Here is a 21,951-nt window from a genome sequence, read left to right as displayed (position 1 = left end):
GGTACGGGTTTTTAATTTTAAGCCCCCTCCCCCTTGGGCTGCGAAAGATGGAAAACTGAAACTGAAATGAGTAAAAGCAAAACTGACATTTAAGAAGTTCATTTTTTCGCAAAATTTCCGCTCGAGGGACAAAAACTAAAAAGTAACTATGCATCAGGATTACCCAATCACTTTCACTATCTATCACAAATATCACTAGTGCCCTAATATCACAATTCAAATATAAATTGCAATTGAAATTCGAATAAAGTGATTCGAATTGCGCGCGGTGCCGTGGTGTACCATAGACCTTCTGGAATTGCTATTGGTTAATGTGTTAATGATAACTGAGTGATAAAACACAATTTTGGAGATTTCCAGCAGGTATCGCGAGTGTATAATGTTGTTTATTGTGTAGAGAATTGTATGATAATTGATAAGTTGATAGCCGGCTTGTGAATTGTGAAACACACTTGAAATTAATATTCAAGTACTTCTAGTCTACAATAATTACTCTATTATATGGGTATGATAGTAAGTTACCATACCTAGACCTACTATAACAAACCGTATCAACTAAAACTACATATTTTTCAGCAGAAAGAAAGATTCGTGAAAAGCATGAATTCCGAAGACGATTCAGAATCAACAGTTGCTCATCAAGAAGCGAAAAATTTGGTGAGAAGTCAGTTTTACGATGTCATGGTGAAAGTGGATACAGACGTTTATTGTCTAGATAAATTACAACTGGCCTGGAAATCGTGCTACTTTGAAAGACTATTGATCGAGTATTCTGACCAAGGAGAATGCAATTTGATAGAGCTACCGTTAATGGATACAGAAACATTCTCTTCGGTAGTTGATGTAATATATGGACAGCCACTGGCATCTATATTAAACAACGAAAATTTTATTACCTTGTTGATAGCTATGGATTACTTGCAAATGGAGATTGATCTGGAAACTTACGGTCATTTCTTACAAAGCAATTCGGTCCTAGATGTGAAAGTATTCAAACTGTACGACTTCGTTCAAGAGAATCCAAATTTGCGGTGCTTGTTACCACACGTTTTGATATATTTATCTAAGCACTTGGCGGGTTTGCGGAGTCGCGAAGAGTTTTTATCTTTACCACTTGACGATATTATTCAAATAATTGTTTCAAGAGGAATGTCCCCAAACGAAAAGGTGATGCGTGAAATTTGTCAAATTTGCGCAGAATGGATCCATTACGATTTAGAAAACAGACTTACTCATGCAACGAAGCTTGTAAATGCTGCTAAACGAAGATTTGTGTATGCTAACGGTATAAAGGATGTAGATTTCAACGCAAAACTGGCCCATGTCGCCGAGCATATGAAGCTAGAACAAATTGCGAAACTATTTCACAAGTTCTTGGTTTTTAATGGCGATATCAATACGGGTACGTAAATTTATTTTAAAAAAAAAAATTAAAAGACCTATACAGGATTAAAATTTTGAAGATATTCATTGAATTTCTTTCCTTTTTTCAGCTGGTCAGGAGTTGCTTAAACTTAGAGCCAAAAAAAATGAAACCACAATTGGTGTTGAAAAAAACGAGCGAAAAAAATTGGAAAAACTTCTAGAAAATGGTTATTTCTACGATATCGCTGTCAAAGTTGAAGAAAAAATTTACAAACTCCATCGATTCAAATTAAATTCAGCGTCCGGATACTTCGCCGATATTTTTTCTGCTGAAAGCTTCAACACAGACACTCAATGCGCAGAAGTAACAACCCAGCGACCAATTAAAGATAACGAGTATTTACTCCGCGATGTCGATCAAACGACATTTGAAATGATCATCGAGTATATCTATTTTGGAAAACTGCAATTAACATGTGAAACTATAACTCGTGTATTGAAAGCTGCCGCTGCCAATAATTTGAGAATTGAGAAATTATTCGATAAATGTATATCGTGGATAAAAGAGAACATCGAAGAAATTTGTTCCAAAGTCCTAATCATTGACGAATGTATTTGTAGATCATGGATCGAGGAAAATGTTGAAGAAATTTGTTCGGAAGTTTTAATCAAACCTGAAATGATCAACACGTTTCCGATCTGTTCCATTTCATTCGATATGTTGGAAAATTTACTCTTGTCGTCTCCAGTTTGCTGTGATAATCCGCAAAAAATCGTCGAGATATGTGCCAAATGGGTTATGCATGATGTAAAAAATCGATATCATCTGATACCTCAAATCGCCGTTGATATTAATCACAATCGCATGGTAGAGTACGATGATTATAAAATAGAAGAAATTGCGGATTTACACAATCTCACAGAGCAACATATCCGAGTTAAATTATGGAATACTTTAAGTTCAACTTCACTGGTTCCTCCTGCTACAAATAATATTTCAAGAAAAGGTAGGGGTAGTTTTTCGAAAATACTACCTGTGTTTGTAGCGTCGACCGGTGACATGACCGTTCGTATTCTAAATGTTGATTTAAATGAAATCGCATCATTTAGTTTCTTTTCAATTATTAGCACTAACGAGCCCAAAGATATTGAGCTTAGAAATACGTACTTTAAAGTATCTGCGACTTCAATCAGGGATAATTTATTCGTTATGTTCACTCCGGATTATTATTCTCGTCTGTTTTATGTGTACAATTCAACCTCGAAAGAATTACGCTCCTTGAATTGCTTTCGAAAGAAAGTAGCATCGATATTGTGCAAATATTCGCTGTTGAATTGTCGCGACCAAGTTTACTGTTGTTTTGAAAATGGTCAAGTATTCAAGTATTTGGTCGAAATGAACCGATGGATGATATTTTCAAAGGCGCCGGCATCTGTTGGTGGAAATGGTAAGCGTGTATGGTTCACGAGTCATGGGAATGAATTGTATAGGATGTATAAAAATGAGGAGACACGGTCGACTTACGTGATAGAAGAATTCAATTTCCAACAAAACGTATGGTTGTCTTTGCCACATTCGTCATTTACTCCGGCGACGCAATCATCGTACGATACTCCAATCGGTCTAATCAGCATTAATGCTGGTGATATACTAGCTGTGATATTCCCTTCGTACCTCCGGTTATTTGACTTGAGTACAAGATCATGGCGTGAAATCTCTTTAGCAGGCGATGTTGGGCCTACGTCGTCGAATCGAAAGCCAGTTTTTGCCTTAGTTCAGTGTCAAGGCGAACTTTTACGTGTGTTCTGCGACAAAATATATTATTGGTCTGGTAGAAATGGAAGATGGGTGTTGAAAAAAGAATTACCCGAGAAATCTCATTTACCAGATGGTGTTTTGGATAGGCCTACCTCTTTTAAGCATATTACTGCTGTTCATGGATGGGGTCATCATCAAAAGCGTGTAAATTTGTGATTTACTAATGAATACGTTGTTTTTTCTGATTAATTATTTATGGAAAAGACTGATTTAATTATAATTTAATATTCTGCATTACCTGATCTATGTAATTTGTTCTCCAGAGTCCAGACTTTTAAAAATGCTCAAATAGGTAATCTACGAATAAATATTTTTTGTGAGAATACGTATGCCTTTGTTTATTGAATCTTGGTTGAACGTATTAATTAATTTTCCGACAACTAATGACTCACATGGCGTCTATAAGTCGTGAAAATAATGATTGATTAATTGATAGAAAATAATTTCAATTTTTAGTACAGATTTGAATTTGTTGCATGTAGGCTATATTTTTTCATCCGTATATTTTAGGAACCCTTTATTTGAAATTTTCATCTTACAATCGAACCTCACAAGTCACGAGGTGTCCAACTCCGATTTGAACGAGACCGCGATTTTTGAAGAGTGGGGAGAGCATGGTCTGGAACCCCCATAGCCAAAATTTCAGCTCCTCAGGTTGATTTTTCGATTTTCGGAGAAATTTTGAAAATCCAAATTTGACTGATTCAGGCGATTTATGCTTGAAAAAAAAAATGAAAATTTATTTAGACAAAAACCAAAATGATTAAAATTAGTCTCGATACTAATATCAACCCATCGAATTATAAGTTTACACTTCCGAGCCATTCTTCAGCCTTCAGCCTCCAGCGCGATTTCAAATTTCTCCAGAGTTTTGAAATTTCCCCAGGAGGTGTGGAAATCAACTTGGACAGCTAAAAATCGAGTTGTGGCCTTATTCGACCTGTTAAACGATTATTCCAGGCAAACACATCAAGTGCGTTTTTTCAACCTGCAAAATCTTTACTAGGGCAAAAAAAATCAAGAATTTTCTTTTAACAAAAAAATCTCAAGATTTGAACGAATTGCTGTTTGTGAGCTAAAACCAACCTCTGAATCCGAATTTCACCGTTTGAAGCCATTCTGGAGCCTCCAGCACGGTTTTCAATTTCTCCAGATTATGAAGTCCAAAATTTCAAAATTTCTCCAGAAGGCGTGAAAATCAACCTTTGATAGCTAAACATCAAATTGTGGCTTATACTCGATCCTTCCAGGCAGACACTTCAAGTGTGTTTTTTGACCAGAATTTTTACAAGGAAAAAATATTGAAAAATCAACAATTTACCATTCGCAAGAAAATTCTCGAAATTCAAACGAATTGCTGTTTGTAGATTAAAACCAATTCTCTGAATCCGGGTTTCATTATTTGGAGCCATTCTGTAGCCTCCAGCGCGAATTTCGATTAGCTCCAAAATTTTGAAATTTCTTTACAAGGGAACCTCTTGAGGTGTCCGCCTTCGATTTGAACGGGACCGCGATTTTTGGAAAGAGCATGTTCTAAAACCCCCAAATCCAAATTTTCAGCTGCCCAAGTTCATTTTTCGATTTTTGGCGAATTTTTGAAAATCCAAAATTGACTATTATTTAGGTGATTTATGGTTTTTTTTAAAAAAGTACGTACTTGATCAATAAAAATGTTCAAAATAAGTCCTAAAACTGATATCAACCCCCCCTAATCCAAATTTCGCCATTTCCAGCCATTCTAGAGGCTCCAGCGCGATCAATTTGCTCCAGAAGGCGTGAATATGAAGTTGGGCAGCTAAAAATCGAGTTGTGTGTTATACTCGACCTGTTTAACGAATTTATCCACATTTGAGCCGATTCTGGAGCGGACACCTCAAGAGTGGTTTTTTGACCAGCTTTTTTTTCAAAATAAAAATATTCGAAAATCAAAAATTTCCCGTTTGCGAGAAAATGTTTGAAATTTGCGCGAATCGCAGTATTTCGTCATGAACAAACCCCCTGAGACCGAATTTCGCCATTTCCAGCCATTCTGGAGGCTCCATCGCGATTTTTCAATTTCTCCAGAATCTTCAATTTGCTCCAGGAGGCTTGAATATGAAGTTGGACAGCTGAAAATCGAGTTGTGTGTTATACTCGAACTGTTTAACGAATTTATTCACATTTGAGCCGATTCTGGAGCGGACACCTCAAGAGTGGGTTTTTGACCAGCTTTTTTCAAAATAAAAATATCCAAAAATCAAAGGGAGGCCCAAGATAGGCTGGAAATGGCGAAATTCGCTCTCGTGTGGTTAATTAATGACGAAATACAGCGATTCGCGCAAATTTTAAAAATTTTCTCACAAACGAGAAAGTTTTGATTTTTGGATATTTTTATTTTGAAAAAAAAACTGGTCAAAAAACTACTCTTGAGGTGTCCCCTCCAGAATCGACTCAAATGTGGAGAAATTCGTTAAACAATTCGAGTATAACACACAACTCGATTATCAGTTGCCCAACTTCATATTCACGCCTTCTGGAGCAAATTGAAGATTCTGGAGAAATTGAAAAATCGCGCTGAAGCCTCCAGAATGGCTGGAAATGGCGAAATTCGGTCTCAGGGGGTTTGTTCATGACAAAATACTGCGATTCGCGCAAATTTCAAAAATTTTCTCGCAAACGGGAAATTTTTGATTTTTGAATATTTTTATTTTGAAAAAAAAAGCTGGTCAAAAAACCACTCTTGAGGTGTCCGCTCTAGAATTGGCTCAAATGTGGATAAATTCGTTAAACAGGTCGAGTGTAATATACGTACAACTTGATTTTTAGCTGCCCAACTTCATATTCACGCCTTCTGGAGCAAATTCAAAATTCTGGAGAAATTGAAAAATCACGCTGGAGGCTCCAGCTAATGGCTGGAAATGGCGAAATTTGGATTTGGGGGGTTGATATCAGTTTTAGGACTTATTTTGAACATTAGTACGTACCTACTTTTTTTTAAAAAAAGCATAAATCACCTAAATAATAGTCAATTTTGGATTTTCGAAAATTCGCCAAAAATCGAAAAATGAACTTGGGCAGCTGAAAATTTGGATTTGGGGGTTTTAGAACATAGTACTCTTTCCAAAAATCGTGGTCCCGTTCAAATCGGAGGCGGACACCTCAAGAGGTTCCTTGTTAGAAGGCCTGAAAATCAATTTGTGCAGATCGAGTTGTAGGTATAGCTTACATAAGTGTATGTGCTGGACCTGTGGCCCTGTGACCTGGTTCAACGAACAACGATTTTATTCACATTTGGACCGATTTCTAGGGGAACACTACAAGTCTGTTTTTGACTTTGACCAGAATTTATACAGGAAAAAGTAGAAGAATGAAAACTTTCCTCTCCGCAAGAAAATTCTGGAAAATTCGAACGATTTGCTGTTTGTTGACTATTGAAACATGAGGATTGAGGATGATATATTGGTGAAGCAATTTTGCTGACATATTCCGGTCAACGTAGAGCTTGAAAGTTCTTGAACCTACTATATTTTTTTTGTAAATGCTGAAGTCGTCAATATGCACTGTTGCAACCAAAGAAAACTTTGTTTGTTGGGTCGATCGTTTGAATTTTTAGTACATTTTGTCGTACCTACCTTTTTGTAACTCCATAATAATTTGAAGTTTTCATTTTAGAAAAAACACATGGTGTAAGTAGGTAGTGAAAAAAAATATAATTTTGTTCACAAAATCTGCAGGTTTTAATCGTTTTGCCATCAGTGGATGAGTTTCGAGTCCATTTTTCAAAATTTTGGTTATGGGTTATCGGATAACATATTTCAGCCCGAAAATGTTGTGTTAATTCTGGGTATGGACCATGGTTAGGTAAACAAGTCACAATCGAAAATCACATCCACAACAGTAATGCTAATGCATTATCGAAATTCGAATTGCGCGCGGTGCCATGATCTTTGTAAGTAACTTGGGTAACAGACTCTTTTGATTGGCCAGTGATAACACACAATATTGCACATTTCGAGCATGGAGGGGCAGTGTAGAGTACATATTGTTTACATTGTTTACAATGTTTACAATATTGCGTAATGCGAATGCGTTTGTTAGACTCTTACTCAGGTTCGTTCTTCTTCGTGGAGTGGACAACATTGTTAGTATAATAAATAAATAAAATAGAATGAGAAATTGAGAATTATTTATAGATGATTGACAAAGTGATGATAGCCGACTTGTGATTGCGAATTGCGAAATTCACTCATAATTGATATTCCAGTACTTGACGAAACTGAACTTCAATTTTTCATCGAAATAAGTAAGTGTTTCCTTTTTTAAATGATCTTATTACTCTGAACCGGAGTTATTCTACAATACTTGCTCTCTATTACATTGGTATGAAAGTAAGCTACCATAACAAACCTTATCAACTAACTAAATCTAACATATGTATTTTCCCGCAGAAAGATTCCTGGAAAATCATGGATTCCGAAGACCATTCAGAATCAACAGTTGTTTATCAAAAAGCGAAAAATTTGATGAGAAGTCAGTATTACAACGTCAAGGTGAAAGTGGATACAGATGTTTATTGTTTAGATAAGTTACAACTGGCGTGGAAATCCGACTACTTCGAAAGATTACTAACCGAGTATTCTGACCAAGGAGAATGCAATTTGATAGAGCTACCGTTAATGGATACAGAAACATTTTCTGCCGTAGTTGATATAATATATGGACAGCCACTGGCGTCTGTATTAAACAGCGATAATTTTATTACCTTGTTGATTGCTATGGATTACTTGCAAATGGAGATTGATGTGAAAACTTACGGTAGTTTCATAGAAAGCAATTCGGTGCTAGATGTGAAAGTATTCAAACTGTACGACTTCGTTCAAGAGAATCCAAATTTGCGGTGCTTGTTACCGTACGTTTTAATGTATTTATCTGCTCATTTAACGGGGTTGCGAAGTAACGAAGAATTTTTATCCTTGCCACTCGACGATATTATTCTAATAATTATAAGTGGAGCCATCGCCCCTCCAAAGGCTAAGGAGATGCGTGAAATTTGTCAAACTTGCGCAGAATGGATCTGTTACGATTTAGAAAGCAGACTTCCTCATGCAACGAAGCTTGTAAATGCTGCTAAACGAAGATTTCTTTATGTGAACGGTGTAAAGGATGTAGATTTCAACGCAAAACTGGCCCATGTTGCCGATCATATGATGCAAGAAGAAATTGCGAAGCTACTTTACAACGTTTTAAGTTTCAATGCCGAAATCGATCCGGGTATGTAAATCAATAATTTTACGTTATAGATGTAAATAAGGTTAGGTATAGTGAAATTTGTCGTTTCGTCGAGGTGTGTTTTTTCAATTTGAAAAGAACGACGTAGGTACAATAAAAAATCAAAATTTCTCTGAAATTGCTTTCATGTGATCAGGGCTTGTACTAGGTGATTTTTCAAGTAACTTGGTTACCATACTTTTTAAACGTTTTGATGATAGAGGTTACTTTTTTTGAAACTAATTTTCCATGCGTTTTGAGGAGAAGAATGTTGATTTCAGAGTTGAAAATTAAAATAATTACAGTTGGAAGTCATCACTTTCTGCCAAAAATAGCCAAAAATCTCACCCTGTAGTGTCAAAATTATTGCCTAATAGTCTAGTTTCTTGCTGAAAATTGTCGCTTTTTCGAAAAACTTTTCAAAAAGTCTTAATTTTTATTTGAAAAATTTCTTAAGTAGGTACGCAAAAGCTCGCGAAAAAGTAAAATTTACTGCAAATAATTGCAAAAAATTGCTGCTTTCTGGTAACATTGTCAATGTTTTGCTTTTTGCCAAAAATTGTCAAAAATTGTCGTTTTTTTCATCAAAAATTAAATTAAAAAAAAAATATAGGTATAAAAAAGTCTTGATTTCTTTTCGAAAACTCAAAACATAACGCAAAAGTCTCGTTTTTTCAACAAAAAATTTTTTTCCCCTATTATGTAATTCTCAAGAAGTCCCACTTTTAGTTAAAATTGTCTCGATTTTTGCCTAAAATTCTGAAAAGTTCTCGCCTTTTTCAAAAATTAATTAGAATCGTTTTTTTCAAAAAAAAAAAAAAACCAACAAGTCTTGATTTTTTTTTTCTAAAAGCACTCGAAAGTCTTGCTTTTTGCTAGAATTGTTGCGTGTGCATTGCTGTTTCAAAAATTTACGAAAATTCTCGCATTTGTCTCGTTTTTTGTTTGAAAAAATACCAAAAGTATCATTTTATTACCAACAAATTGAAAAACGTCTCACTTTTTCGAAAGAAATTACGAGGAAGTATCGTTCCTATAATTGCTAAAAAGTCCTGCCTGTTTTCTTGCAAAATTGCCCAAGTAAAGATTTTCATTTTCTTCCCAAAAATCTCGCTTTTCGTCAAAAGTTCCAAATTCAAAAATTTACAGTAATTTCTCGTTCATTAGGTAGGGAAATTTCTGAAAAATTGTCGTTTTTTTTTTTTTGCTTAAAGTTCCTATAGTTTTACTTTTTTCCAAAAATTACCTAGAAGATTTTGTTTTACCAGAATTTACCAGGAAGGTCTTTCTTTTGACCGAACTTGTCACTGGCTTTTTACCAAAAATTGGAATATTTTCTTTTGAATAATTAAATAATTTCTACCTACTTATAACAAAAATGTTTGAAAAAGCCGATATGGATTGGAATTTTGAAGATATTCATTGAATGTATTTCCTTTTTTTCAGCTGGCCAGGAGTTAGAGGAACTTGAAGATAAAAGAACGTACGCCTTCGTCAGTATTGAGAAAAACGAGCGAAAAAAATTGGAAAAATTTCTAGAAAATAATTATTTCTACGATATCGCTGTCAAAGTCGAAGATAAAATTTACAAACTCCATCGATTCAAATTAAATTCAGCGTCTGGTTACTTCGCCGACATTTTTTCTGCTGAAAGCTTCAACACAGATACTCAATGCACAGAAGCAACAACCCAGCAACCCATTAAAAATACCGAGTATTTACTCCGCGATGTCGATCAAACGACATTTGAAATGATCATAGAGTATATCTATTTCGAAGAACTGCAATTAACATGTGAAACTATAACTCGTGTATTGAAAGCTGCCGCTGCCAGTAATTTGAGGATTGAGAAATTATTCGATAAATGTATATCGTGGATGAAAGAGAACATCGAAGAGGTTTGTTCCAAAGTCCTGATCATTGATGAATGTATTTGCAGATCGTGGATCAAGGAGAACATTAAAGAAATTTGTTCGCAAATTTTAATCAAACCCGAAATAATCAACAAGTTTCCGATCTGTTCAATTTCTTTCGATATGTTGGAGGATTTACTCTTGTCGTCTCGAGTTTGCTGTGATGATCCGCAAAAAATCGTTGAAATATGTTCCAAATGGGTTATGCACGATGTGAAAAATCGATACCCTCTGATACCACAAATTGCCGTTGCCATTAATCGCAATCCCACGATAGAGTACGATGATTATAAAGTGGAAGGACACGTTGATTTGAACAACTTCTCGGAGCAATTGATTCGTGATAAATTATGGAATACTTTAAGTTCAATTCCACTGGTTGCTGCTCCCGTTACAAATAATTTGTCGAAGAGAGATGAGAAGGATTTTTCCGAAATACCTGTGTTTATTTCGTGGACCGGCGACACAACCGTTCGTATTCTAAATGCTGATTTGAATGAAATCGCATCATTTAGTTTCTTCTCAAGTTTTAGCTCTAAGATCAGAGATGTGTACTTTAAAGTATCCGCGACTCTGATCAGGGACAATTTATTCGTTATGTTCACTGCGCATGTTTACAATCGTGAGTTTTATGTGTACAATTTAACTTCGAAAAAATTATCCTCTTTGAATTGTTGTCTAAAGGAGGTCGATATATTGTGCAAATACTCGCTGTTGAATTGCCGCGACCAAGTTTACTGTTGTTTTGAAGATGGTCATGTATTCAAGTATTTGGCCGAATTGAACTGCTGGATGATAGTTTCGAAGGAGCTGCCGGTATCTGTTCGTACCGATGATCCCATATGGTTCTCAAGCAATGGAAATGAATTGTATAGAATGTATAAAATTGATTACATGAGATGGATTTACGTTGCGGAAGAATTCAATTTTCAACAAAACGTGTGGCAGGCCTTTTTAGAGGTTAGACCGCCGCCGCAAACACCTTTGAATGATCGTCCAAATCCAATCGGTCTAATCAGCATTAATGCGGGTGATACACTCGCTGTGATATTCCCTTCATACGTCATGTTATGTGAGCTAAATACTAGATCATGGCGTCAGATCGCCTTAATAGGCAATATTTTTACTTCGAATCAAGAGACACCTTTTGCCTTAGTTCAGTGTCAAGGCGAACTTTTGCATGTATTCTGTAATAAACTGTATCATTGGTCTGGTACAAATCGAAGATGGGTGTTGGTTGGTGTTTTGGAGAAGCCTTACCCTTATAAGTATATTACTGCCGTTCATGGGTGGCGTAATCTAGAGCGCGTAACTTTGTGATTAACTAATTAAGACGTTGTTTTTTCTGATTTAATTATTAACGAAGAAGATCAATTTAATTATTTATGGAGAAGAGCGATTTAATTATAATTTAACATTCTGTATTTTATTTGATCTAATTCGTTCGTCAGATTTTTAAAAGTAGGAACCTAGCTACCTACCTACTGAAGTAATGTTCAATTGTACGAATAAATATTTTTTGTAAGAATACCAATTTATGCCTTTGTTTCTTGAATCTTGGTTGTATTAATTATTTTCCAATCTATTGGTAACTGACATGACGACTGTGCAATCTTCAATTTCGTCAGCATTTTGAAATTTCTCCAGGAAGGTTTGAAAATTAACTTGGACGGCTAAAAATCGAGTTACGAACTTGCGGCTTATACTCGATCTTTTCAACGATTTATAATTTATATCCTTATCTTGAACGATTTCATGACGGACACTTCGAGTGTTTTTTTGACCAGTTTTTTTTTTTTTTTTTTTTACAAGGAACAAAATGTAACAAAATCAATAATTTCCTATTCATAAAAAAATTCGAACGAATTGTAGTTTGTAGATAAAAAGTGTATTTTCACTATGTATACTAGATGCATATTACCTACGTAGTAATAGGTAATTCATGTTTTCACATTTTTGTGTGTGATGCAACTATCTATTTTTAATTTGAACAATAGCAAATTGTATATCTTCGGGTTCATTTATTTTGCAACCAGGACTGCATTATTTTTTGAATTTTCTTTCTTGCTTCTTTGACTTCGTCGATATCTTTATCATAGTAATTTAAATCACCGCAATGTGAGGTCCCTAAAATGGTAAAATGACCGCCTAAATCACCATGTATACTTACAGATCAGAGACCAAGTTGGTGAATTATAAATCATACCATTGATAAATACGACCTTGTAAGGTGAATTTTTGCTTTCAACTCGAGTTATTCCAAGAGGATGCCACGGATCCACGGATCCGTGAACGAATATAATGTTTCCAACGTTTACTTGCAATCCTCCATAAATAGTATTAGTCCGATAAATACCATTTTTCAGTCGTGTTTCATTAAATCTGAAAAATGTTTTGGAATAAGTATCATCGATAGATCAAGAGAAATACTAGGATTTTCTTGAAAAAACTTACTCTGGACCAAATACTTTTTCGCATAGTTTCACGTCTTGTTCTGAAAGTAAGGGAATTCCAAATGTATCCGAGGTCGTGCTCGAACGTTGATAGTAACCAAATTCTGTACAAGTTTGGTAAGTCCACTGCCTATCTAACAGAATTCAGTAAAAACAGTTTTGTAAGCTTAATAATCATCAATCGATTAATCATTGAGGAGGGGGAGGTTCTATCCTCATTGGGCATTTTGGAAGTGGCAAAAGTTTGTAATTTCGAGGGACAAAATGGCGAGTTAGCAATTTTGAGTGTTGAATGATAAACTGATATGGTAACCGTAACTCTAAAATTAGTAAATTGTGTCGAAAATATTGTAAAAAACCACTCGCTATCTCTTGTAGGAAAGAAAGTGATTTCGACGGCGGCGATGTTAATGTATCTACTTAATCAATTTTCCACTGCACTAGAACAAGAAGTTGGGATATTATCTACTTTAGTGAAAGATACTAACTCCCACTTCCCCCAAGAATGGTATTGATGTCTGTTTTCCTCAACTTTTCGATGTATTTCTCATCAGTGTGATAGCGGCAAGTGTAACGGCCTTGCACCAAATTTACTATATGGAAAGCAGCATATAGGTCAAGCTGTTGAAGAATAAAAATGAAACCAATGGTGGCAAATGTCAAGACATGAAATTCTAATCTGAGGAACGTACTGCTGAGGCATCGGAATAAGTCATAATGTCGCATAGATGCTCAATCGATCTCCTGGGTGGTATTTCATTGTTCGATTTTCGATAAGCCTTGTTGTATTGGACGACATTGGCGACCTGGGTTGCCAACTTTTGGAAAAATGACGCTATGTCACTTAAGCTGTCTTGCAATTCGGTGCATAACCTGTAAAATAAATCGTCTCAGTATGTTAATACGAGTATAGATACCTATAAATTTTTTCATTTCACCACCTGTTTAATTAAACAGTAGGCTATTAATATCCTACCGTATACCATCATTAATCAACATATTATGTATCTACTCGTAGGCTTATCACGCTTACTGGAATAATTTAGTGATGTGTTTTCGGCCAGCTTCAGTTTTAATTAAACGATCCAATTGTTGGGTAGCTTCAGCAATTCTGCTGGAACAATTTGGATGGTACGAGTCTAACGACGCTTTGACAACTTGATAGTATTCTTCAAAAATAAATCACAAAAAAGAAAGTTAAATTTGGAAATTAGCACTTCCAAAGTTTTCAATTGTTTTACATTTAAGGGCATATTATTCGGCTCAGATTCTGTATCTACTCATTCTCATCAGATAATGCACCTATGCAAGGGTGAAACCAGCGGGGGGGGGGTACGGTACCTCCGGCAGGTTTGAAAAATTAAAAAGTTGGCATTTTTGAGTTTACGAGAATGAAAATTCGAAAATGATAACTTTTCAATTAATCATTAGTTGAAAAGTTGGCGTTTTTGACTCAGAGTTCGAAATTACAATTGAGCTATGAGCTAATTTACCACTGATAAGGAATTCTTTATTTGCCAACTGAGAACTTCAGAACTCACAATTGTCAACTTTATTTTCTACTTATTACCTAGTTGAAAAGTTGGCAATTTGCAATTGTTAAAATTATGTAAGTTCAATTTGCCAACTACATACAATTATGTAATTTCAAATGTAGGCCTAATGCACCTATATAGGTATTGTAGGTACATTTTTGATTTGCCAACTGAGTACTTGAGAAATAAAAATTCGAAATTGCCAACTTTTCAAGGAAATAATTTATTTTGTTCAAACAGACTCAACGCCATAAAATTTAATTCGGCTATTCTTATTCTAAATTTGCAATTAACTGATGCGAGCATGATACAATACCGGAGGACTCAGTTGGCAAATTGACCAATAATGTTGTACCTTAGAGCAGGAAAATAACGTAAAAAAGCGAGAGCAAAAAGGAAAAAATTGGCACATAAATTTTTTCTTCGGGAATGTGTTCAGATGAACCCCCTGAACTACCAAAAAAACCCGAACCTCCTAACCCTGGAGCTAATTTTTTTAGGGGGCTAAAACCGGTTCCGATTTACGTTTTTTGCGATTTACTCCGAAAATATTAGGTTTACGAGAAAAACTACCATGACTAAAAATGTTCCCCGTCAAATTCTCGACAATTTGATACTACGCTCGATACCCATACCTCAAGAGGGGTGTCTGAAAAAAGGGGTGGAAAGAGTAGGTGTTTGAAAAAAAGTCAGTCCAATAAATTGATCAAAGTTACCACTTAATATCATTCTTTTTCGCTCAAATTTTTTTTACAAAGTCTACTCACCCAACTATTAGTCACACCACCATTGATTGGTCTTCATCCCTCCCAAGGAGTTGGTGGGGGATGCTTGGTTTTTCAAGTAACACACAACTGAATCATATATTTGAAAAACGAATCTGGACATGCAATATATCGAATGGTATGTTTTCGAGGTCGCTGAATACGAATACCAACTTATTTTCTGGGTCCAACTCCTCAAAGCCCCTCTGTGCCCCAAAAAGAGGGTTAAAATTTTGAAAAATCGTGAAAAGTCGAGTGATATATCGAATGGTATGTTTTCGAGGTCGCTGAGTACGAATATGAACTTGGTTTTTGTGTCCCCCCCCCCCGAATGTCCCTCTGGGCCCCAACAAGGGGGTCAAAATTTCAAAAAATCATGAAAAGTCGATATTCGTATTCAGCGACCTCGAAAACATACCATTCGATATATTGCATGTCCAGATTCGTTTTTCAAATATATGATTCAGTTGTGTGTTACTTGAAAAACCAAGCATCCCCCACCAACCCCTTGGGAGGGCTGAAGACCAATCAATGGTGGTGTGATTAATAGTTGGGTGAGTAGACTTTGTTTAAAAAATTTGAGCGAAAACGAATGATATTAAGTAGTAACTTTGATCAATTTATTGGACTGACTTTTTTTCAAACACCTACTCTTTCCATCCCTTTTTTCAGACACCCCTCTTGAGGGATGGGTATCGAGCGTAGTATCAAATTGTCGAGAATTTGACGGGGAACATTTTTAGTCATGGTAGTTTTTTTCGTAAACCTAATATTTTCGGAGTAAATCGCAAAAAACGTAAATCGGAACCGGTTTTAGCCCCCTAAAAAAATTAGCTCCAGGGTTAGGAGGTTCGGGTTTTTTTGGTAGTTCAGGGGGTTCATCTGAACACATTCCCGAAGAAAAAATTTATGTGCCAATTTTTTCCTTTTTAAAACCGCTATTTGCCTGCTCTACCTACTCAGTTGACAAATTTACACTTAACTCATTTTCTCATTTGCCTATTCATGTGATAGCTTTTTATGCTATGTAGTTTAGTTTTATTTCATTTTTTGTTTAAGTTCTTTTGGAAAAATAATTGTTCAAGTCGGAAAATTATCCAAAAAAAAAAAAAAAAAAAATGGAGAAAAATATAGGTGCATTGATGATAGATTTGCCAGGTGAAAACTAAACTAGTTATGTAGATATACGAATAATAATTTTTCAATGAAAGTAATCATTAGTGGAAAAAAAGGAAAATCCATAACTTTGACAACATCTAAATTTCTGAGAAAATTTCGTGTCCCCTCTCTGTTTTTTTCCACAAATTTTTGAAATTTTCAACCTCCCCAAAAAACTTCAAGTATGAAATTTTTTTTTTAAATTTTCACACACGTACCTGCTTAGTCTATTTTTTGTGGAAGTTTCAAAATTTGACATAGGGCAGATTGGCCCCACTGCTGTTAGGTAGTGCTTATTAGAATTACCCTATATATTGAAAATATCGGTAACGTGCTTGTAAATTATCATAGGATAAGACTCGCGACAAAAATATACGTACAGTATGTATATTTTTGTCTATGATGCATAAGACCACGAGCATTTCCAAGCAGCCCTAACCTGTGTTAGCATCGCGCTTTGCGCATGCGCGTGGACTTGCCATAATATCCTTATTCCTTATATCCTCGTGTATGTGTGTCTATTTTCATATTTTCATTTTTTTTTCCACTTCGATAATCGTTTTTCTGCAAGATGTTTCTATAATGTTAAGGCCTTTTTATAATGCTACAATTTTACTTTGCCGTAAAAAAAGCACTTTGAAATTTTTGCCGTAGAATAAAACGTAGCATTATAAAAAGACCTTAAGTATTTTTTTATTTTTCACAAAAAATCACGTTTTTTTCAAATTTTTCAGACAGGGTTTGCTTGTAACGTGTTGTGTAAGTAGGTATTTCAATAATTTTATGAAAAAAATGAAAAAAAATTTTAACAGGACTTGTACCTCTACCTATGTTTTAATTGAATACCTTTTTTATTGTTTAAAAGTTGAAACTCATTTCGTGTTTTTGCCTTTTTGGTGTTTGTAACACTCAATTCTGTTTTATTTAAAAGTTTCCTCTCAAATTTTAAGTATCGCTTATTAAAACATCCGAATTCTGTTCGAAATTGAAACTTTGAATTTTTTTCCCATAAAATTATTGAAATACGAAATACCTACTTACACAACACGTTACAAGCAAACCCTGACTGAAAAATTTGGAAAAAAACGTGATTTTTTGTGAAAAATAAAAAAATACTTACATTTTAAAAACATCTTGCAGAAAAACTATCATCGAAGTGGAAAAAAAATGAAAAAATACGAAAATAGACTCATACACGAGGATAAGGATATTATGGTAAGTCCACGCGCATGCGCAAAGCGTGATGCTAACACAGGTTAGGGCTGCTTGGAAATGCTCGTCATAAGACCATAAGTTTACTCATAGGTACACTTCATATAGGTACATTTCTCTTAGGAGAAATGTAAGTGAGGAAAATATACTCGCATCTTAATATTTTACGACCTGAGATAGGTACATTTATGAATGAACTCTCTGTACGATGGAGAAAACATATTCGTACAGAGTACTTTGAGAAATTGCGCCAAAAGTACCTATTAGGGAGGAGTCTAAGTACCTTATGCATCTTTATATATGGAATCTTCGCGATGCGAGCTCACTTGACCTGGTGTCGGCAATTCGCGATAGTTGGTTCCTCGTCAACGTCAAATCTGATGCTGTGAGGATCCTTTCCGATAAAGGTGACCACAGCATCTTCTTTTTCAATTAATACTTTCAATATTAATATGTCTATTTTTAAGTTAACACCATTTCTGGCATGGTCAAGTTTTATTTATTTTCAAATTAATGGCCTGTTGGCGCATAATCATGTGTTGACCTTTTTGGTAAGGAGGATTAATCTAGATAATCCAAATTACGCAAAGTTTCTAAATGAGCCTCTTTTAGTTAAGTACCATCAAATGCCTATATTATTAGGAGGGCACCCGAAAGCGATGGTAAACGCGTACAGTGTTCAAGTAAGTGGTGAAATACGCTTATTTAATTAGTTATAAGGATGTCCTCATAGATGTACGTGCCTGGTGACGTCATCTATGATTAATATTAGAATGTATTAGAACAAAAATTCATCGTGTATAAATTCTAAATTAATTATTACACGTATTATCGCCTAACCTATTCTGATGAACGATGTATAGGTTAAAGTCTCAATACTATTTTATTGTCCTATTTCGCAGATCTCATCTAACTTACATATAGGTAGATCATTTACGTATCTTAGTTTCATTCATTCTCATGCTATGTGTAAACATAAGTGCAAACGATGTATGTTAATGAAGATTTGTAAATAGTTTAAATATACATGTAAATAGATATGTGTTTTTATTTACTTATGTAACCAACAATTAAATGTGTATAGTTTGATAGCAGGACTACAACCCTTCTGAGCTAACTAGGTATCCGAAATTATTCCCCTCCTTAGGAATAATTCTCATCCTCTCTGTAATACGTAATCATTTGAGTACCAAATACCTTCTTCGTAGTCTCTCTAGCCTTAACTATATCAAATTGTTGCACCACCCCCTCCGGAGAACCAAAATTTTGAATTTTGAACACATATGGGGTCATTTCTCGGGTTGAGGTGGGGGAGGGTGGCTCGAAATTTTTTTCGGGGTGGTTTTAAATCCATACTAACATTTTGGACGAGTCTCATCAAAATTGGAGAAAGTGCGGATTTCACTATGCTATCCTAAAAGGCTCTTTTCGAAAAATGATTATACATAGAAGGGGGATGAGTATAAGTATAGTGAAAGTTTTGATAAATATTCGATTTGGCAGTTGGCATTCTCAACATTTCAAAGTTGGTATGTACCTTATTTCTTAGAATTTACCCCCCTTGTAAAATCACTTTGCTACCACCTTGCACCTATGCACCATAAGTAGGAAAAAAAGATTTATAATTTTACTTAATGAGATGCATTTCGAGTTGACGTCTTTCAGGATATCTATCTACTCCTATATTGAAATTATCTATCAAAATTGACGTCTTTTGGGCGAAAAAAATCAGTTTTTTGCCTTTTTGAAGGTCAAAACGCCTACGTGAAAAATTATTTACACTCATTTGGCTGATTTTGCGTGAAATGATCCACCTGCAAAAATATCTTGTAAATTAGGTGGGTACTTACCTCCGAAGTCTGCTTTGGCCAGTATTGGGGCGCTGGAAGCAACCGCACCATGTACCAGAGAGGGATACTTCATACGAACCCACGCAGCTAAATTCCCAGCGTACGAACATCCAAATACAATCCACTTGATATCATCAGACAAATAGTACTGCTTGGTAATTCCTTGTATGAAGAAGGCTATGTCTGCTAATGCTTGTTGGCTGCTCAAATAAACCAAATTCTCGGTGCTGGTATCACTGCGTGGGAAAATAAGAATGAACTTATGTCGTCATGAATTTTTGAAGTAGTGCAAGAAAGATCATTTTTGCAAATTTGACTATCTCTCCTGACCACAAAAATAACGCGAATTTGAAAAACTCACTATGATTTTTATTTTAGTGTCTAAACTATCCACTACCTAAGTGCATTATTTCCAACCCAAACACACACAAAAAGTTCCAAATCGTTGCCCAGTGATATGTTTCACAAACAGCACGAATGGATGATCGTACCAGTGTTCGTTTCGGTTGAAAATTAATAAAACATTTTCAAATTTTCAAAACAGTCTTCACTGAAGCGATTCAAGTCAGTGAAAGTGACTGATTGACTTGATGATTTTTTTCTGAATTGGGAGAGAAAATTCGGTAATTTTTTTTAGTCGCTTGATTTTTGATAATTTTTTTTTTCATGCAATGATTAAACAAAATCGATGAGGATAAATTTCACTTTAAATTAAAGCATGTGTTTCAAAATGCACTATAAGCCCATTTTCAAAGATTCTGAGCTTGTGAGGCCATCTAGCATACAGTTGCGGCCCAAAATGGCTGATTTTTTGATATGTTGTGCCCAAGCGCCTTGGCTACAACATATTAAAAAATCAGCCAATTTGGGCAATTTCTACATTTTCAAATTGCGCATAGTAAGTACCATGAATTTCTTATCAATATTTTTTTGGAATTGGTGCGTCTTGGAAACACATGCTTCAATTGATTTGATTACTTTTTGGGCACGCTTCGGCCATAAAAACGATGCTCCAAAGAGAAAATAACACCTTTGAAGATTTCTGCATACGATACCCATTGGCCATCAATAATTCCGTTAGGATAAGCCCAATTTTCGCCTTCTATCCAGAGGATTGCCGGACCCGTTGCCGTATAGTATCTCCAGTTGGCCCAGTAACGCTGTAAATAATACGAAATTTGATTTTTTTCAAATTTCTTTTTTATGTACAAATCGGGCAAAAATTCAATTTTGAATTGGCATTCCTGGAATTCCAAGTTATAGGTTCTCAAGTTCAGTTTTAGCCCTTCCAGAGCGACTTGAAAATTTTCGAAGAAATTTGAAAACTTGTCGGAGTCTCTAGAATGGCCTACGACCTATACCTACTCTCTAAATTTGAAACAGTCAATTTCACTGCTTAGCAGTCACGACATTTTGCCTTTTTAAAGCAGTAGTTTTTTTTTACTGCAAAACAGTGAAAAATTACTGAATTGGTCAGTAAAAAATCATTTTGACTGACCAATTCAGTAATTTTTCACTGTTTTGCAGTAAAAAAAACTACTGCTTTAAAAAGGCAAAATGTCGTGACTGCTAAGCAGTGAAATTGACTGTTTCAAATTTAGAGAGTAGATATGTAGTAGTAATTGGGAGTTGAATTGAAGGAATTATTTGTATTGGTTCACTTTGCTCAAAAAATTGAAATTTTGCCAATTATTTAAACATTGGTTGTTGATTCTAATAATGCAGAAAAATATACGTATGTAGATCATGTTAACAGGTTGAAATCCTAAATTTATTCGCCTACCTGTTGCCAAGTTTCTCCATTGCTTAGATTAAAATGATCCAACTTCTGTTCAAAATACTGATCAGGTGGTAATTCTTCTTTTTTGCCATCGAAATTTGGAAGTAAATCCCTTGAACTATGACTTAATCGTCTATCAAATTCAAACACTATCTTCGTAGAAAACGTTGAACTTGGAATTAATAAAACCCATAATATGATCGAGTTGATGCCTTTCGCGAGCAACATGACGTCTGATAAACAAATATGATTTCTAATGAACTTATTATTTAATGGAGTTTATTCGAATAGTCTCAAACTGCAGTGATTAAGTAAGTAAGACTAAATTAAAAGTAAGTAGACGTAGGTAGTTCGGTAAATGAATTAAATTACTTTTGCGAACTACCCATGTGTCGCGTGGATGTTGAATACATAGTCACGAATATTCGATTTCTGTCACATGGTTTGCATTTCATTTTTCTCGTTATAATTGCAAACATGTTTATTGTCAATTAACATGTACCTAATCTCTCACCCCCGCACTCAGTTTTTGTTGAATATTTTTTCATTTTGGATAGATACCTTACCTACATTATTCCAAGAATGGGAAGTATAACCAAACCTTAAATGTTTTAAAAACCAATTTCTTCAGAAAACGAGAAAAACTGTTTCCCAAACAACTTTATGTATAGGTACCTACCTATCTCTCATTCGCTGTGAATTGCTCAGTATCATAGTTGAGGTGTTGGAAACGCATTCCTACAATATTCTACGTGTACAAGCATAACTCAAAATTACAAGATGCAACTTTGAACTAGTCAAAAGAAAATCGAAAAATGAGCCCAAAATATACCACCAGCCAAAAATTTCAGATGC

At 35.1% G+C, this 21,951-nt stretch overlaps 3 protein-coding genes across 4 annotated transcripts; 2 read left to right on the top strand and 1 right to left on the bottom strand.

The window, feature by feature from the left end:
* Positions 1-315: 315 nt before the first annotated feature.
* On the top strand, positions 316-3,503 carry LOC135837017 (uncharacterized). 2 transcript variants are annotated; one of them, XM_065352139.1, is made up of 3 exons: positions 316-505; positions 580-1,402; positions 1,494-3,503. In XM_065352139.1, exons 2-3 carry the CDS (start codon positions 601-603, stop codon positions 3,338-3,340), a joined length of 2,649 nt encoding a protein of 882 aa, XP_065208211.1. In that variant the 5' UTR covers positions 316-505; positions 580-600; the 3' UTR covers positions 3,341-3,503. The 2 variants fall into 2 exon arrangements, with proteins under 2 accessions (XP_065208211.1, XP_065208210.1); XM_065352138.1 differs by having other exon boundaries at positions 317-505; positions 577-1,402.
* Positions 3,504-7,130: 3,627 nt separating this feature from the next.
* LOC135837016 (uncharacterized) lies at positions 7,131-11,874 on the top strand. Its single transcript, XM_065352137.1, has 4 exons — positions 7,131-7,273; positions 7,357-7,466; positions 7,612-8,434; positions 9,878-11,874. Exons 3-4 carry the CDS (start codon positions 7,630-7,632, stop codon positions 11,662-11,664), a joined length of 2,592 nt encoding a protein of 863 aa, XP_065208209.1. The 5' UTR covers positions 7,131-7,273; positions 7,357-7,466; positions 7,612-7,629; the 3' UTR covers positions 11,665-11,874.
* Positions 11,875-12,216: 342 nt separating this feature from the next.
* LOC135834214 (putative serine protease K12H4.7) lies at positions 12,217-21,387 on the bottom strand. The gene is made up of 9 exons (XM_065348051.1): positions 21,100-21,387; positions 20,295-20,476; positions 19,317-19,552; positions 13,831-13,966; positions 13,490-13,670; positions 13,286-13,418; positions 12,799-12,931; positions 12,551-12,726; positions 12,217-12,471 (listed from the first exon to the last, which is right to left on the bottom strand). The coding sequence occupies exons 1-9, from the start codon at positions 21,322-21,324 to the stop codon at positions 12,362-12,364; spliced, it is 1,512 nt and encodes a 503-aa protein (XP_065204123.1). The 5' UTR covers positions 21,325-21,387; the 3' UTR covers positions 12,217-12,361.
* Between the last annotated feature and the right edge of the window lie 564 nt (positions 21,388-21,951).

This window comes from Planococcus citri, chromosome 2 (assembly GCF_950023065.1).
Source record: "Planococcus citri chromosome 2, ihPlaCitr1.1, whole genome shotgun sequence".
Lineage (NCBI taxonomy): Eukaryota > Metazoa > Arthropoda > Insecta > Hemiptera > Pseudococcidae > Planococcus > Planococcus citri.
This window is presented reverse-complemented; position numbering and strand designations above follow the sequence as displayed.

Bases quoted from the DNA above. Each gene is read 5' to 3' on its own strand.
- LOC135837017 (XM_065352139.1), top strand. From the start codon at position 601: ATGAATTCCGAAGACGATTCAGAATCAACAGTTGCTCATCAAGAAGCG. The intron at 1,403-1,493 runs GTACGTAAATTT...TCCTTTTTTCAG, and splicing joins TAATGGCGATATCAATACGG to CTGGTCAGGAGTTGCTTAAA.
- LOC135837016 (XM_065352137.1), top strand. From the start codon at position 7,630: ATGGATTCCGAAGACCATTCAGAATCAACAGTTGTTTATCAAAAAGCG. The intron at 8,435-9,877 runs GTATGTAAATCA...CCTTTTTTTCAG, and splicing joins CAATGCCGAAATCGATCCGG to CTGGCCAGGAGTTAGAGGAA.
- LOC135834214 (XM_065348051.1), bottom strand. From the start codon at position 21,324: ATGTTGCTCGCGAAAGGCATCAACTCGATCATATTATGGGTTTTATTA. The intron at 12,727-12,798 runs GTAAGTTTTTTC...AACATTTTTCAG, and splicing joins GAAAAAGTATTTGGTCCAGA to ATTTAATGAAACACGACTGA. The intron at 12,472-12,550 runs GTATGATTTATA...TTACCATTTTAG, and splicing joins CAAGGTCGTATTTATCAATG to GGACCTCACATTGCGGTGAT.